Here is a 17,409-nt window from a genome sequence, read left to right as displayed (position 1 = left end):
ATAAAATTATGTAAATTACATCACTTTAAAGCTACAATACTCTAAAGCTTAGATTCAACTGGCCTAAATAAAACATCTGCAGGGCTTCCCTGGTGGCGCAGCGGTTGAGAGTCCGCCTGCCGATGCAGGGGACATGGGTTTGTGCCCCGGTCCGGGAAGATCCCACATGCCGCGGAGCGGCTGGGCCCGTGAGCCATGGCCGCTGAGCCTGCGCGTCCGGAGCCTGTGCTCCGCAACAGAAGAGGCCACAGCAGTGAGAGGCCCGCGTACCGCAAAAAAAAAAAAAAAAAAAAAAACTGCAGAAAGATAGAATACTACAGAAAAGAAAAATTTGCCAAAGACCAACGAAAGATTATCTATCCAAAAGAACTGTGGGAAAAGCCCTATATCATGAAAAGATTAGATGGGGTGGGAGACAAAGGGCCTCCCATTATTACTAAGTGCCTACTGTGTCCTAGTCCTGTGCTAGATATTTTGCCATCAGAGTTCACTTGCTCTTCCCACCACTCTGTGAAGATTAGGAAGAATTCTATTTCACAAGCAAGAAAACTAAGATGGTGGCAGATGAAGGGATTTGTCCACAATCACTCAGCCAGTGGGGTATGATTTGAACCCAGGCCAGTCCGATGCTAAAGTCCACATTTTTTCAATATACCACACTGCCTTCCACTGCAACACGACTGGCAGAATTATATTTTCTGCATCCTTTGATTAAAATGAAGCACACAATAATATCTGGCATTCTTGTCCAAACAATATTAAGGCCAATGTTAGGGATTCATTAAATAGTCACTCAACAGCCATTCATAGGAGCACTCACTCTGTGCCAGGTATGAGCTAGGAACATAAAGTTGAACAAATGGTCCCAAATTTCATGCAACTCTAGGAGAAATAACATGTCTTGGTGTCGCCATTAATGATTATCCATATTCTTGGGAGTGTGGGACACATTTGTGTCATCTGGTTTGAAATGGCAAAATACCAAGCTCTCTTAGGAATTGAGTGATCCTGGATGGCTAAGTTTCTGGATAGCTGAGAATTTACTCTGTTAAGCAACAGATCTTCGATTTCACAATTTTTATTACTTAATCATTTCTCAATGCTTTGTCAATTCTCCCAGGGCATTCTGAGCTCCAAAGTCTGAGATCTTATAATCCCCATTCTCAGTGATTCCCCTTTACTATTATAGCCAATGGATGGATGAGTAGATAGATGGATGGGAGAGAATAAGGTCTTTATAACAAGTATTTCACATGAGAAATTCTGAACTCAAGCACTTTCCAATCTTCCTTAAAGAGCTCTTTAAATTTGTTTGTTTGTTTGTTTTTAAGGAACAACACGATTTAAACTTCTCTTGAGGGCTGGGTCATTATTAGCATTCTGTTATGAGAAAAATAATGTGCTATGATTCAGAAAACCAAGTAACCTTGGGCAAATCATTGCATATATTAGGAACCTTAGACTGCTCATTTTTAAAATGAAGGAGCTGAGCTAGAATTCTCTGAGGACTTTTCCAGCTCCATAATTGTATAACTCTTTGAACAATAAAATTAGTTACTATAATGGTCGATTCAAACAAAACTATCCTTCTCCAGTATGTGAGTATCCTTCTCCTTGTGCAGTATGTGAATTCGTTTGGCTGTGTTCTCCGCAGTCCGAGATTAACATGGTTTTTGAGTTCTTGAGTCCAGGATTTATAGTTTTTACTATTGCCAACCTAACTTTCAGCTCTCCCGCTTTCTCATTTTAACTTGTAACCTGTAATCTCCTTCAACTTAAAAAAACAAACAAACAAAAAACAGGCTTAATGAAAAGGAATGGAACCTACATTTATGAGTACCTTCCAAGTGACAAAATATACATTACTTCAATTAATTTAATCTGTATAACACTGCAGATAGGTATTATCTCATTTAATAAATGTGGAAACCCAAGATCAGAGTTGTCCAAGACTGTCAGTGGCAGAGCTAGGAGTCAAAGCCAGGTTGATGTATCCAAGGCCCACAGTGCTGTGTAGTAGAACAGGGAGTAAATTAAAAGTCCTCAGCCTTGAAGTCAGAATCTAGGAACTCTAATGGTTACATAAACTAAGCTTAGCTTATTGCATTTACATGAAGTTTAAGACGTTCATTTTCTCTCTTCTTTGTAGAGAAGGGCTTTATTTTTTTTTTAATAATAAGTGCTATTTTTCTAAGCACTTTTTTACTTAGCTTATTTTATATAAAACCCAGGAGGGCTTTAGGTAGTTATCAAATGGGCAAGGATGCCAAAAAGCTTAGTGCTAGGTAAGAAATTAATTTATATGTATTATTAAAACTGGTGAATCATGTATTAAACATTGAAGGGAAAAAATTAAACCCTTTACCAAATTTTACTACTTTTCTCTTAACTAAGGTCATTAAATATAACTATATATTTGAAAAGACTGAAAACTCAGTAAGGTTTAACTATCAGGGCTGCTGCATAAATAACGCTCAAGAATCTAGCTTCGTGTTTTAGAATCTACTGGGATGGAACTGATAAACAGCAATTATGTCCCATTCTTTCCTTAAACAGTGTCTCTGGAAGCACCCAAATCTTTTCATGTTGGCGCTCATTCTGAGCTCCAGAAATCTCAGCTCTTGCTTCCCCCTCACTGCGGATGAATAGCTGTATTCTACTGAATCTCCAAGTACAGTTTATGGGCAAATGAAAGACTCTATTGCCAAGTACTCTGTCATCATAAATAATCTGAAGTCAAGCATTTCTTGTGAGGCTGCCTATGAACTAAGTTAACTAAATTTCTCTAGCCAACAAATACTTTCTCATATTTGCAGGTCAAATGCCAGGGAATTTAATAATCTTCGCTGAATCTACACTTTGGAGTATCAATAAGTGATGGATAATTCTAGATCCACGTTCCTTTGTTGTCAGGCCCCACATATACGATTAAGTGAACGTTGCACTAATTGAATGATAACATTACCATAAAAGAAAAGGCTTACTAAAATAAGCAGACACTATGAGCTGGTTGCCAGGGGGCACATGCAGCCTCAGACCTGCTGGGAACTGATAAAAATGGCTTGAGAGCTTCTGGTTTGTTCAGTGGATGTTCACTAAGTCACACCCCTGGGCTCTGCAGACCACAAACCAAAAGAAGTACTGCTAGTGCACAGAGTTGAACTTCTCAGAATCAGTGTTTTCATGACACCTGGTTGCCTCTGGGATTTTCATTGATTAAATATTCCCTTCAAGACCCCTTGGTAGTCAGAAGGTCAAAAAATGTACAAATGTAACTTGTAAAGTTTGCAAGAGTCGCTCCCTCTCATGACAGTAATAATGGTCACCATCATGGGTAGTGGATGAGATAGACTGAGGCCAAGTCCAAACTCAGGAGGGCTGGGTGGTAATAATGAGAACCAGGTGAGCTTGCAGGGACTGGGGGAGAGTCAGGGACTCAGGGAGTGTGGCTTTAGAGGGTTGGCATCTGAGTGAGGGAATGAGAGGAAGCCAAAAAGACATGAGGCATGGCAAAGAGGTGAGAAAAACAGCATGAGGCTACAGTGAAGCTGGACAGTAAAAACAGGCTGGTGTGCTGACGTTGACAGCTCTCTTCAGCTCACACGCAAGAACAGGAAAGACTGTGGAGAAGGGTGCTCCAGGCTGGCCCATCTGAGGTCACAGAAGGTGAAGGGGATTGGGGGTGAAAGTGGAATAGCTGACCGCACAGATCCAGACAGGACTTTGGAGTATACAGCCAAGGACAAAAGGACCAGGGAAGGAGGAGATGTCAATCAACAGAAGGGCACAGGGAGGATAAGGAAAGGTTCTGACAGGTGGGAGGCAGAGGTGGCAAGCCAGGAGGTTAGAGGCAGAGTGAGAAGGCCTCCAGCTCTCCGTGCTTTACTTTACGTGCCCACTAAGCAGTCTGACTCTGTAGTCTCTGCTCCCTCAGCTTTTAAGATATTCAAGAGAATAGGCCATCCTCTGATGCTCCAGGCCACACACCAGGCAGATGTAACTGAACATCTTCACGGCCAAATGCCAACGGTACAGCCCTACTCCAGTACTAACGTTATCAGTGCTCGGAATAACTGCCTTCTTTGGGGACATCACCAAAGTCTGAATGTCTCTGTACATCCTCCGTCTCACACACACTCTCCCCACCTAGTTTTCTTTCACAAACCTTCTTCCTCTCTAGTAACCACTCATGTCTGTCCTCTTCCGGGTCTCATCTCTCTCACCCAGCTGCGTGCACTTTTGCACCGGTCTTGCAGCATCCAGTGACTTCCTTTCTCATTCTTGCAAAAGCCTCGCTCCAGGGTCAAATCTGCTTTCTCCCAGCCCCTCAAAAGCAGAAACTCCGTGTCATGTATCTTTCTGCTTTCAGTGCCTCGCACGGAAGAGGAGGTACTAGACAAAGGTCTATGGAAAGGAGAGCTATACCATGGGCCAGGCACACACATAATCCATTCTGTGATGTTAATGTCATGCCCTGAACATCAGCAAATTAACAATGCATCCAAAAAAGCATCACCCACCTACCCAACATTTGCCACGCCCATCACTCTAACTCAAGTCTCCCTTCCCATCCCCGCATTTTATAAGGGCATGTCTGAGGTAAAATCCGTGCTGTGTAGCCTAAAAGCAACACAGGGCCAGGGGTTGAGTTTTATTCACCTTTGAATCCTCAGCATCTACTACAAAGCCCAATATTTAGCAGACAAATGGATAATTTGATGAATCAATCAACCATATGCACAAATTTCCATGAAAACAGAACCAAGCAGAAAGCAGAAGAGCTTTGAAACTACCAAAAATCCAATAAGCCACAAACTAGATAATCAGACCCTAAAATAACTGAAATCTGGTTTCATTATTTTAGATGTTTCTATTTTAAATACAGCAAACTTCAGTGCAAAATAATAATGTCATTTTACATTTGCAGAACAGGCCTTGCTTTCTCCAAGCATGTTCCCAGTCATTGGCTCATGCAATTCACCATCTATCAGCTGAGCTTGGTAGCAGGAATGGGAAACTTCACTGAATTTAGAATTAGGACAATTGGACTCAAGTCCTGTCTTTACCACTTCCTATCCGTGACCTTGAGAAAAATCCTTTAGCCAGTGCACATCTCAGCTTCCTTCTCTGTAGAGCAGAGATAAGACCTTGTTCTTCCTGCCTCTTATGAGGATCAAGGAGGTGGGGGGAGAAGGAAGGAAATAAAATCTTGCCGAATACCTACTATACCCAGGCATTTTACATATATTATTGAATTCTCACCACATCCTGCAAAGTAGATTTTACTATTTCTTGCCTATTATAGGAGGAAACTGAGACTCAGCAAGGAAACTAACAATTCTATGACCTTGGGAAAGTTAAGTACCAGAGCTGGGATTTAAACATTTCTGGCTTGTCCCAAAGCTCTCCTCATGAAAGGTGATGCCTCCTAGCTGGGGAAGGGTAAGCTGGGACGAAGTGAGAGAGTGGCACGGACATATATACACCACCAAATGTAAAATAGATAGCTAGTGGGAAGCAGCCGCATAGCACAGGGAGATCAGCTCAGGTGCTCTGTGACCACCTAGCGGGGTGGGATAGGGAGGGTGGGAGGGAGACGCAAGAGGGAGGGGATATGGGAATATATGTATACATAGAGCTGATTCACTTTGTTATACAGCAGAAACTAACACAACATTGTAAAGTAATTATACTCCAATAAAGATGTTAAAAAAAAGGTAATACCTCCTAAGTGAGATCTAAATATGTGTAAAAAATTTAGCTGCTTTTTAGCACATTGCCGCATATGTAAGTATTTTCTATCATTGCTGTAAGTATGGAAGGTGGAGACAAAGAGAAGCAGTATTTGCTAAGGTCACATGTCAGGGACAGAGCTGGGACTAGAACCTGGGTCTCCTGACTCCTGGCCTGAAGTCTTTTCATTAAACCACACCCCCAGGAAAAGGCTCCTGACTTAGTGGGCACAGAGGCATGATGCTTGTTTATTCAGGCCAGCTGTTCCAGACCTATTTTAAGACAAGCACTTTGAAAATCATGGAAGGTGAGTATCAAGTGTTTCATTAAATATTCCATATTAATTGACCCTTTAGGGCACTCCCCTGTGAGCAGCATATGCTGCCGGCTTCCTGTTAAGCAAACCACTCAAAAGCTGACTACACGTCTTGCAACACATATTTTGAAAGCACATTCAGACAGCAGCATAAAATACAATTCTAAAACAGTTTTTCCATGAAATTCAGAAGTAGCTGCTTCCTTCACTTTTCATGGTTCTGTCCTGTAAATGCTTGAGACGGGGAAAGGCAGAATGTGAATTTGTGACTGTCCTTAATATCATTCAGGGTCTGTGTTAACAGGGGAAAAAAGAGTGGGATATAGCATTCCAATTAACAGCTAACAATAGATGCCTGTGAATTTACAAGAAGAATGATTATAATACATAAAAGAAAAAAAAAGACAATCACTTGAAAACATGCCATTTAAAACAATGGTGTTCCTGTTGCCCAGGGAAATGCAAGCAGTCCTGACCCTGCTCAAGAGCAGGGCATTAAACTATGTGCTCGAGACCAGCTGTCACGAGGCACAGTGTTAAAAGGCCGAAAGGGACCAGCATACACTCATTTTCTCCTTTCCTTTCGTGAACTTTCCTTCGTTTTTCTATCTGCTTTTTTCCTTTCCCCACTGCATACCTGTCAAAAGCCTATCTCCCATTTCATACTGATTCGTGTGATCAATGTGTATGAAACCATCCAGTTGGTACATTCAATACCCTAAACCAAAAGTATTACTCAATATCCAACTCAGTGTGGAGGTGCTATAATCAACAGCTCCAAAACCAATGACAGCGTTCCTCCACAGGAATGCCACGAGAGCAAAAGAGAGTGAAAAGAAAAGTCCTCACAGTTCACATTCAGATATGCCAACAGCCTTGTGGATGGGAACTCAGTTCGCTATAAATGTGTTAATTCTCATCTTGCCCCTACCACTACTTGTTAGTACAAGTTACTAACTCCTCTTAGCCTTGGAGAGTAGCGCGGGGATGAATATCAGTGCCCGTCTCATGGTGTTGTGATGACTGGATGACATCATGCAAGGAAGGTGTTAACACACTGCCTGGAGTGTTTCTGCAGAAACAGTAGTAATAATTGTAGTAAAAGTAGTAAACATTTATTGAGCATTTGTTATGTGCCAAGCATAGGGATAATTAGTTCATTTAGTCCTCAAACAGACAGGTTCAGGCACTTTCTGGAAGGCACTCAGGTGGTAAGTAGCAGAGTAATGTTATCTGCTATTATTAGTAATGCCACTTAAAGAACTGATGTTTTGGGTTTTTAATGACATAGTGCTTAGCACATCTTATTAAATTTTGTATAGGTGTGTTTGACAAGGTAGTAAACTAAGAGTTATCATTTTCAGTAAGTTTCATTAATGCCTACTTATGTATGCATGTTTCGTATGAGTCCCTGGGTCAGATTCTAGAGATGTATATAAATGAAAAAGCCTATGATAGCCTCAAGCAGGTCACAGCCTGGAAGAGAGAGAGATAAGAAAAAGATTGCAAAACGGTGTACGGAATGCTGCCCTCCACCCACGTACACTATACAGCGTGGCACAAAGTAGTAAGTGATCAGCTACACCTGCGGAAGGAGTTAGGCAGCCCTCACTGCAAAGGGCCCTTGAGCCAAGTCTTCCTTCAGACTAATGAGAAAGGACCCTTCAAGTAGAGAAACAGGCAAACCAATTGCAGCATAGTTCATTTGAGAAGCCACGAAAAGGTCAGGAGCACACAGTTGAAAGAGCTTTGAGACATGAAGCAGGACCAGCCCACGGGTCCCTGCAATGCTTACCAAGGAGCTTGGATTTTATCCCATGGTCCATGGGAACAGTTATAAGGAGGTTGTGCTGACCTGCCCCAGTAGTTCAGGTCAAACTTCAGGAGTCCTTAGTCACTCTCCCTCATACCCAACGCTCATCAGCAAGTCTTTGTGGCTCTACCTTGAAAATGTATCCCATGCATGCAAACAAAAAGATCCAGGAGAGAACGGAAGATGTAGGAAAGCACAGAGATAGAGTGAAGGAGGAACTGGCCTTTGCTAGGAGCATTGATAATTCACCCACAGAAGAGGACAGAAAGCATCGTCTACGGGCAAGATGCGGGAAGGTGGGCGCCTGAGGAAGCTCTCCTCTGACTGTGTCTGTTTTCTCGGTGGAATAGGAAGCAAGATCACCAGTTGAGAGGGAGAATGAAGATGCAGGTTCAAGAAGAAAAGGTACCAGACAGGCATCTGGGAGAGTCAGAAATTGGATGGTCTAGGGCAGTTTTCAAATTGGTCTCAGTACCCCTTTACACTCCTAAAAAATTAATGAGTAAGAATCCTCAGCAGCTTTTCTTTATAGGGGTTATATCTATCAACACCTAATATACTAGAATTCTAAAATGAGAAATCTTTAAAACATACACAAACACACAATCACAGGTCAGCAGCATGTAGCTTTGGGAAAACTCCACTATACGCTCGTGGGAAAGGAAGAGTGAGAAAAGGCAAACAGTGTCTTAATAATATTTTTAAAAGAATGTGCGACCTTAGGGAACCCCTAAAAGCATTTTAGGGACTATCAGAGGCCCCCAGATCACACTTTAAGAATGTCTGGTCTAGAGACAGGTACTCAGATGGCTGGGTTGCCTGAGGCGCCCACCTGAGGTTAGGGATCGTGAATTTAAAGTGAGAGCACTCAGGTGGTATGCGTTTTCCTCCACGGGTCAGGTTCAGCAGCTGAATTGCAGGCAGGGAGTAAGTAGAGAGTTGGATTTAACCAGGGTTATATTTTACCCAAATGAGTATCACCAACCAAGAGAAGCTAAGGAAGTAACTATAATGACAGTGGTATTTAAGCTGAGTAGGAGGGAAATGAAGACACGAAGGCAGTGAAGAGGTGGTGGGACCAACAGTTCAAAAGATTGTTGAATTTTAGGTATTAGTAGAATAATCCAGAAAGGAAGGATTAGTAAGAGAGTAGGATGCTTGAAACAGAATACGGAAGGTAACTAGTAACAACTTCAAACTCAACATCCAAAACTGATTGTGCCCCTTCCCTTTGACATCTGTACCTCCTCTCTATTCCCCTAGTCACCCAAGCCTGAAACCTGAGGCTCATCCTAGATACTTTCCACTAGTACTGCACCTAAGAGGTCCCAAAGTCTGGTGCATTACAACTCTTCATTCTCTCTCATCTTTCTCATTCCTTCCTATGCTTCCACTCCCACCCCTTCTCTGGCCTCGCATCCACTGGCCTCCTCCTCCCCTAACTGAGCTTCAGCAGGAGTCTTTCTCATGCCCAGCTCCACCCCATCCAATTCATCCTTCTCTCTGCTGTCGCTGAACTTTCCACAGTGAACTCTGATCACGTGATTCTCATCCCTCCATCCAAGCAGTAACTGTAACCACAGAGGTGGGGGCATAAAACAGGCAGATATAGGCTGTCACCATGAACATGCGGTCTATCAGGGTTTGAGAAGGAGGTAACGCCACAGTGTCATGAGATGATACAGGGAAGAGGATACGAAAAAAGGCAACGAAGGAGAAAACTCTAAAATTCTTAAGGTATGTTTAAAGAGAAGCCAGCAAAGGAAGCTGAGAAGGAATACAAAAGGTACAAGAGGGACTTCCTGGTGGTCCAGTGGTTAAGAATCCGCCTTCCAATGCAGGAGGATGCGGGGTCGATCCCTGGTTGGGGAATTAAGATCCCACAGGCCGCAGGACAACTAAGCCAGCGTGCCGCTACTACTGAGCCCGCATGCGCAACGAAGATCCCACGTGCTGCAACTAAGACCCCACGCAGCCAAATAAATAAATAAATAAATATTTAAAAGGTACGAGAGAACCAGGCGAGTACAGTGTGATGACAGTTAAGAGTTTCAGGACGGAAGGAAAAGTCAATAATGTAAATTGCCCCTGTGAGTTTAAGAAAAATAATCTAAAAAGAGTATGTTGTATTTGAAAGTTAGGAAATCAGTGGTGATCTAGACTGGATCAATCCTATCTGCATTACAAACATGATATAATTTTCCCCATCTTAAAAAAAAAGGCACTTGCTCATTTTGTTCACTCTGACAACCATGGGATTGCACCTCACCAATAAAGTTTCAGCACTTCAATCCTTTACCCCAGGCTCTGGTTCCTGGAGAGCCCAGGTTAAGCCATCAAGTATGCACACAGAACAAGTGCTTAAGATGCCTGAGCTACTTCACAGGAAAAGATCTTGATCGGTGTCAAGTTTAAATTTATGCTGGCCAAGAGAATAATCCAACAAATGGCAAAAAGGTTACTGACTCCTGAGAAGAAAGGTTAAATAATGACATTATTTTCTGAACTGACTGGCTAAAAATATAACTGGCACACCACTCTTTTTGGACAATGACAGCCTTTTTTCTCTCTTCTGTATAACCCAGTAATCTTCACACAGCAGTACCTGGGGCGGGGGTGGGGGGAGGGGGGACGATGCAGACACGCATTTGGGAAGCACACCTTAATGCTAAAACTCATATGATAATAGTTTTAAAATAATGTACAGTTATGTATAGCAGAAATAAAGCTCTCTTTAACTTTAAGAAGTAGTAACAGCAATGAAAACCCAACTGTGTGTTAGGAGCTTGGAAGGAAATCCTGGGAACAAAAGTGATGAATTCTTTTAGAAATGCTGCATCACCAACACATGGTGTTCCGCGGAAAATACGCACTAAATATATTTCATTTATATTTTCTTATATACACACATATTTTTCCCACACATATGCATATATACAAGTGTGCCATATGACAAAATTTGTCTAAATCTTAAAAGAGTTCTTATAATCGGTATTAAATAAAAATGCTGTAAGATAAGAAAACCCTCTTGATCTCTTTTCCCCTACTAGCCACTACCCCATTTATCTGCTCTCTCCACAGCAAAATCACCCCCTAGCACATGTCTATACTCGTGGTCTAGATCCTCTCCCATTCGCCCATCACACAGCAAATCTGTTTTTGCCAAGGTCACCAAAGAACTTCATATTGCTTAATACAATATTCTATCTTCAATCTTTTTCCACTTGAAGAGCAGCATTTGACGTGTCTAATCACTCCTTCTAGAAACACTTTATTCACCCGGTTTGCTAGAACCATACTCTGTTGACTTCTCTCCTTCCCCGTGGCCATTCCCTCCCAACTCCTTACAGGTTCCCATCTCTCTACCCTTGACACGTGGGCAGGCCCCATGGCTCACGCGTCTGATCTTTTCTTCCTACACTACTCCCTAGGTGATATCATCCAGTGCTGAGATTTTAAATACCACCTACACCCTGATGACTGCAAACCTTTCCTCTCCCATCTCCAATTTCTCCAGCTGCCTGCTCAGCATCTAGATGCCTGCTGGGCATTTCAGACATAACTAGCTCCAGACTGTCCTCCCCCTCTCCCTACCCCCAACCCCCAAAGCTCTTCTTCCTCCCACCTTCTCCATCTCAGTAAATGGCAACTCCATCAGTTCAATTCCTCAGGCCAGAAACCCTGGATTCATTCCTGGCTCCTCTCTTCTTCTCATACTGTTCATCTGATTCCATCAATAAACCCTGGCTGGCTTTATCTTCAAAATATACCTAGGGTTGGATTCCTTCTCACCACCTGCCCTGCTATCACTCTGGTCAGAGCCTCCATCACCACTTGCCCGAATGATGGCCTTAGCCTGACTCTTCCATCCTGGCTGCTCTGTGGTCTATTCTCAACATAGCAGCCAGAGTGACCCTGTTGAAAAGGTAAGTCAAGCCACGTGATTCCTATTTCACCCAGGGTGAACGTCCTTACAATGGCCCACAAGTCCTAAAAATCTGGCCCCCATTTTCCCTCTCACCTCATCCCTACGACCCCTTCTCACACTCACTGTCCTCCAGCCCACTGGCCTCTGGCTGTTCCTTCAGTTTACCCACCATTTAATTACCTCAAGACCTTGGTGTTCCCTCTGCCAGGAATTTTCTTCTTCCAAACATCCACATTCCTGCCTTCTCTCACTCCCTTCAGGTCCTGCTCAATTGGCATCTCCTGAGAGAAGCCTTTCTTGACTACCTTCCATAAAATCAAATCACATTTCCCTCTAGTCCCTTACCCAGGTCCATCTCTCTTCACAGCACATCACATTCTACAGCCATTTATTTATTTATTGTCCCCCACTAAAATATAAGTCCTTTTAGGGCAGGGACTCCATTGAGTTTGTTTACTGCTCCATGCCAGTGCCTACAACAGTGCCTGACACATAGTAGGAACAAACATTTGTTCAAGGAACCCCTGAAACCTGAATAAGTCATTTTAAGAAAATTCGAAGTTTACCTACACGGTACACAGTGGTCAGTAAATTTATCAAATGTGTTATTCCCATCCTATGACATAATATAAAGCAAAATTTAAAAGTACAAAATAGTAAGATTAAGCTAATTTCATTGATGATACATCCATGGTTAATTATAGTCATTTATGGAGAACTTCTTAACCACCAAAAGTGACATCAAGCCCACAACCCACAGTCTTCCACGTTGCACCCCCGGTACAACCAGCACAGGAAGACTCTTCTCTTCCAGTGTCATGTATGTGCTTGGTATCCTAGCTAGAACACTGTTTTAGATGAAAAATAAATCTGTCTACTATATACAGAGACCAGGTTTCACGGATTGTGTGGATTTTCATGGATCATCTGGGGTTTATTTAATTTTTTTTCTTTATAATAAAAGGAATACGTTAAATGTGTAACTAAATGTGATTAATGTTTACCACCTTAACTGATTAAAAACAAATCTAAATCAGGGTTACAAAAAAAAAGGACCTATTTTGAACTAAAGAAGATTGTCCTCTTACCAACATAGCAAGACCCAAAAGAAGGCTGATGTCCACAGCCAAAAAGAACAATTACTAAGTAAGAGAATCGGGGTCCCATTTCTAATTTTATTTTGGAGGACAATTGATTAACTTAAGACTCCAAGATTCAAACCTAAAATTGTTTAATTATTTGCAGGGTTATTATTTTTTAACACAAACAAGGCAGAAGGCTAACAGAGTGGAATAAATCCCACTCATTGGAGGTACACACTCTTATTAAAAGAGGCTATTCATAGCCTCTTTCTGAAAACTTAAAAACAATAAGACATCTATACGCTAAAATTTTTTGTGTCAACATCTGTTCATAACAGTCTCAAATACCACAAAACTCTGAAGTGAGAGCCTCCAGTTTTTTCCTGGCTCAGAAGATCAGGTGCTAAAAGGAAATCATTTATTTCAAGTTATTATCTTCAACAGAACCTAAGCTGGATGGACAGAATGAGTCGTCGACATGGGAAAAGCCACACATACTAGTAATGACAGCTCTAAATTCAGAAGAGTAAAGTCTGCTGGGGCGTATGTCAGGGTTTCACTGGGTTATTAGGTTATTCACTATATAGTATGGATAGAGCTCATGGCACAGAAGGCTTATAACCGGAAGCAGCCAGAACCTTCACCAAGAAAGATATGAGTAGTTAGAGGCAGAAATAGAGATGTCAGCCCAAAGGAACTTGTAGACCTTGCAACCGTTTTAAAATTTTGATTATAACCTATTACTCTTAATGTGACAATAGCAGAAAAAAAATGTCTTAAGTAATTTTGCTAATAGTGAACACCTATTAAGTGCATAGTATCTGTTGGTCACTGTAGGCATGTTAAATACATCAATGAAGTATTTAATGAAAACATGCACTAAATCTCATTTAAGGATTTAAGGACAACCTCTATAATACAAGCTCACCTGTCCAGCACGCAGCTGTTCAGAAACCTTATCTCTCTGCAATGTGGCCAAGAATCAAGAAGGCAACAAAAAGAGACATCACCACATTCAAGTACTAACTTTCCACGGTTCACCTGTGGGAGAAGCCCACACTCACAGAAAATTACTGCATTGAATTTGGAACCAGAAAGCTTAGGGTTAAGAGCCCAAAAGCACAACAGCCTAAGGAAGGTCATTCAGCTGTTTAGTTCATTATAACCTGGTGGCTTATATGATAGAGCAGTGTAATAATTCCTTTAGGGCAAGGATCCTGAGGTGTTCATTGTGGTACTCCCAGTAGGGAATAGAGTTCTTAGAGCAGCATATGTGCTCAATTTTCATTAATGATGCTTATAATGACAATCCTTTGTCAACAAAACGATTAAATTACATCTACTGTATTCTACAAGGGGAAGAAAGAGCAAAAAGAATTTGAAAAAAATTTCATCCATTGTTACAATTCAAGTAAAGGTTAGAAGCTTGAAATAGGGAGATGCTCAGCTGTCCAGAATACTTCATTATTGAGAACAACTTACTGAACAGCCCCTAAGGGTTCCGGGCAACTGAAGTTTCAGGACATGAGCACAGTACTGTACTCCCTGCTGGTGGGCCAAGGCATCCTGAGGCCATAGGCCAGGTGGAAAATGGGAATCTGCAGACTGGATAATCACCTGCAGCTTCCTACAGAACTCTGTTGAGAGTGGCAACTCCCAGCTTAATGGAAATGTCTGTTAAACCCTTGGGCAGGATATCCTGAATTGGGACAACACTTAAGTGGTCCGTAGAGTTAGCAGTCACCACCCAGGCTCATGGGAGAGTACAAAATAAATTATCTCACTTCTAAAACCATATGGCTCTCACCACTTAACAAGCCTGTTCTTTCTTGGGGACCACTAATCAGCAGGTTGAAGGTAGACAGGCAAGGGATGCAGAATTTGAGGTGCAGAGAGGCCCTGATGAAACACTGACATCAAGAAGAGAGGAATGTGTGTGCCCTAACTTTAGAAACATAGTTATTCGTTATATAAAGTCAGTTCCGCTGTAAAAGGCACTGTTCTGGTTGCTAAATAGCTGAGGCTCTGTATCATTCAGGATTAGTGGTAAAGTGTGTCATGGAAGGGACTGTTTCCTCTCCCTTGTAAGTTGAAAGTGGTTTTTTACATTCTGAAAGAGAAAACAGATGTATTGACTTGTGTTTAACAGCTTTCTGCATGCAAACTTTCTGACGGGACCAAGAAACTACCATTCCACTGAGTTGAGACTTTTGAGTTTACTCTAGGGTGCACACAGCCTTCCGGAGTTGCATTTTTTTAACCCCTCAAAGAGGCACCTCCAGGAAAGGCTCCAGACACAGGAGCCAAGAGTGCACCACACCACCTGAGCAACCACCAAATGAAGGAAAGCGGAATCTGGAGCGAAACTTCTCGTTTCCTGTCGCTGCTGGGAGAGACTAGACTTGCTCCTTCTCACGTGGCTTAAGCCTAGCTATAAACCCAACCATGTAGCTTGCCAGCTGGCCACAAGCTCAGGGGGCTTTCGGGGCAGCCGCCTTGTTGTGCTCCCTTTTCCGCCCTTTGGTCAGTGTCATTCCTGTACAGATAACGGTACCGGAACGCCCTCCACTTCCTAGAGTCCTCTTTATGTCATGGTTCCGCTTTCAAGAAAACATGGGGACGAAACGCAAAGCAAAAGAACAGACTAAAGGCAAAATTATCCCCATCAGCTCCTTTCATGCCTCTCCATCGTTACTATAAAAGAGCTGGATCAAATTCCTTTCGTTGCCTCCCGCCACACACACGCGCGCGCGCACACACACACACACACAGGTAGGTGCAGGGCACCCTAAAACAGCTTGTTCCCGCCTCACAGAAAGCCCTTACGAAATCCTCATACCGTCTCAGGACGCAGGGCCCTAGCCTTCAGCTAAAGAGCTAAACCATCTCAAGCCAAGGTACAAGAAGCCGAAGTGGTCCGCAAAGCAGAAGGCTGCGAGGCAGGGGAAACCGAACGCACCTAGATGTTTGCATTTACACAAAGAAATTACCCGGCTGATTAATGCGATTTGCCGGCTGGAGGCGGAGGCGCCCGCGCCGGCCTCCTTACCTGGGACATCTGCGGCCTCAGGTTGATCTCCTTCAGGTTGATGGAGTGCGCCCGGAGGTTGTTGAGCAGCTGGCAGAGCAGGACTCCATCGCGGAGGGTCTGAGCCAGGTCGAACACCTGCGCCGAGTCCCAGGTCACCCGGTGGTTGGCGGGCAGCACCTTGCAGTGGATGAGCCACAGCGCGCACTGCTTCCACGGCTCCATGCCCGACGGCTCCGGGACGCTGCCGGGCAGGGGCAGGCGGCGAGGATGCAGCGGCGGCCGCCGCGGTTCCTCCGCCTCCCCGACGCCAGCCGCGGTCGGCCCGTTTCCTGCAACTGTACGACTGTGCGAGAGAGCAGGAGCCGCGGCAGGCGGACGGGGTGCCCCGCGCGGGTCTTGGTTCCGGTCTCGGCCCGGGTCCACCGCCGCCCGACCGCCGCTGCAAGCGAGTCCCGCGCGCTCTTCGTGCGCCCCGGCCGGCTCGGCGGCGGCGACCGAGCACAGGCTTCCTACTCGCGAGCCCGGCGCCGGGCGACTGAGCATGCCCAGCGCGCCGGCCAGTCTCGCTGCCGTCTGCGAATCCCCAGAGGCGCGGGTGGGAGAGCGCGCGCCGCCCTGGCCTGGGGTCGGCGGCCCGGGCGGGGAAGGGGAGGGGAGGGGAGAGGGGCGGTGGCGGCCAAGGGGATCCCAGGGCCCCCGCCTACCACGAGCCCTCAGGTTGGCGGAGCTCACCCAGCTCCAGGCGCCCGGGGATCTTCTCTCCGGACGCCTCCCCGGTTTGGGGAGAGCGCGTCTGAACAATGTAGTCCGGTGGGGGCTCCTGTTAGGACCTCCTAAACGGCAATGACAGTTTTTAAAGGGTCCGAGAGGTGCCAAGGATTAATTGGGGCATCCGTACTCCCCAGAGAAATGGAAAGAAAAAAAAAAGGCAAAGGGCATGTTGAGAACGCAACGCTTAAAGTTACAGAGATCTTTACCCCCTCACCCCCTTCCACCTTCTAAATTCTCTTCCCACAGATAGTTCCTGTTCCTCCAAGTTAGTTGCTCGTAAAGATGTTTTGGCACCTTAAAGTGAGTGTGTGGAGACGCCTGCTGAAACCCTTCCCCGCCCCCCCCCCCACAAGCCTATTTCGACGCGAGGTGTTTTTCACTTAGAGATAGTTTCCTTCTGCCCTCTCAGGCTCGGAACTGTTCGGCGTCGCAGTCCGAGCCCTTCAGCTGACAGCCCAAAAACCTGCCGGGGAGAAATAGGCCTGTGAAACGCCCACGGAGCCACGGCGGCCACACTGCGCATGCGCCGGCGACGGGTCCGGGTTTGAGCGCAATTAATCTCAGTCCTCAGCTGCACCGGTTGGGCTAAGCTTTGGGACCCTTAGTGGAACATGACCCCAGAACTCTAGTGCTGGCTGAGCAGCGCATTCTCATTTCTTAAATTTGGGGGGGACTCCTAACTGCCCCTTTTACTCCCACTGCCCCTCAAAACCAAAAATAGTGTTTAAATTATTT

The 17,409-nt window shown here is 44.3% G+C and overlaps 1 protein-coding gene across 2 annotated transcripts in view; it reads right to left on the bottom strand.

Annotated features, from left to right (window-relative positions):
- The window catches only part of VAV3 (vav guanine nucleotide exchange factor 3), a gene marked incomplete at its 5' end in the record, with an annotated part of 388,846 nt that extends 372,721 nt beyond the window's left edge, over window positions 1-16,125 (bottom strand). For both annotated transcript variants that reach the window (XM_082646938.1, XM_082646939.1), the window contains one exon: window positions 15,922-16,125. In XM_082646938.1, the coding sequence (XP_082503064.1) occupies window positions 15,922-16,125 (204 nt within the window). The remainder of the gene's footprint in view (window positions 1-15,921) is intronic.
- Between the last annotated feature and the right edge of the window lie 1,284 nt (window positions 16,126-17,409).

The sequence above is a fragment of the Grampus griseus genome (genome assembly GCF_964374135.1).
Source record: "Grampus griseus genome assembly, chromosome: 1".
Classification (NCBI taxonomy): domain Eukaryota; kingdom Metazoa; phylum Chordata; class Mammalia; order Artiodactyla; family Delphinidae; genus Grampus; species Grampus griseus.
The sequence above is the reverse complement of the archived record's forward strand: the minus strand, read 5'-3'. Positions and strand labels throughout refer to the sequence as shown.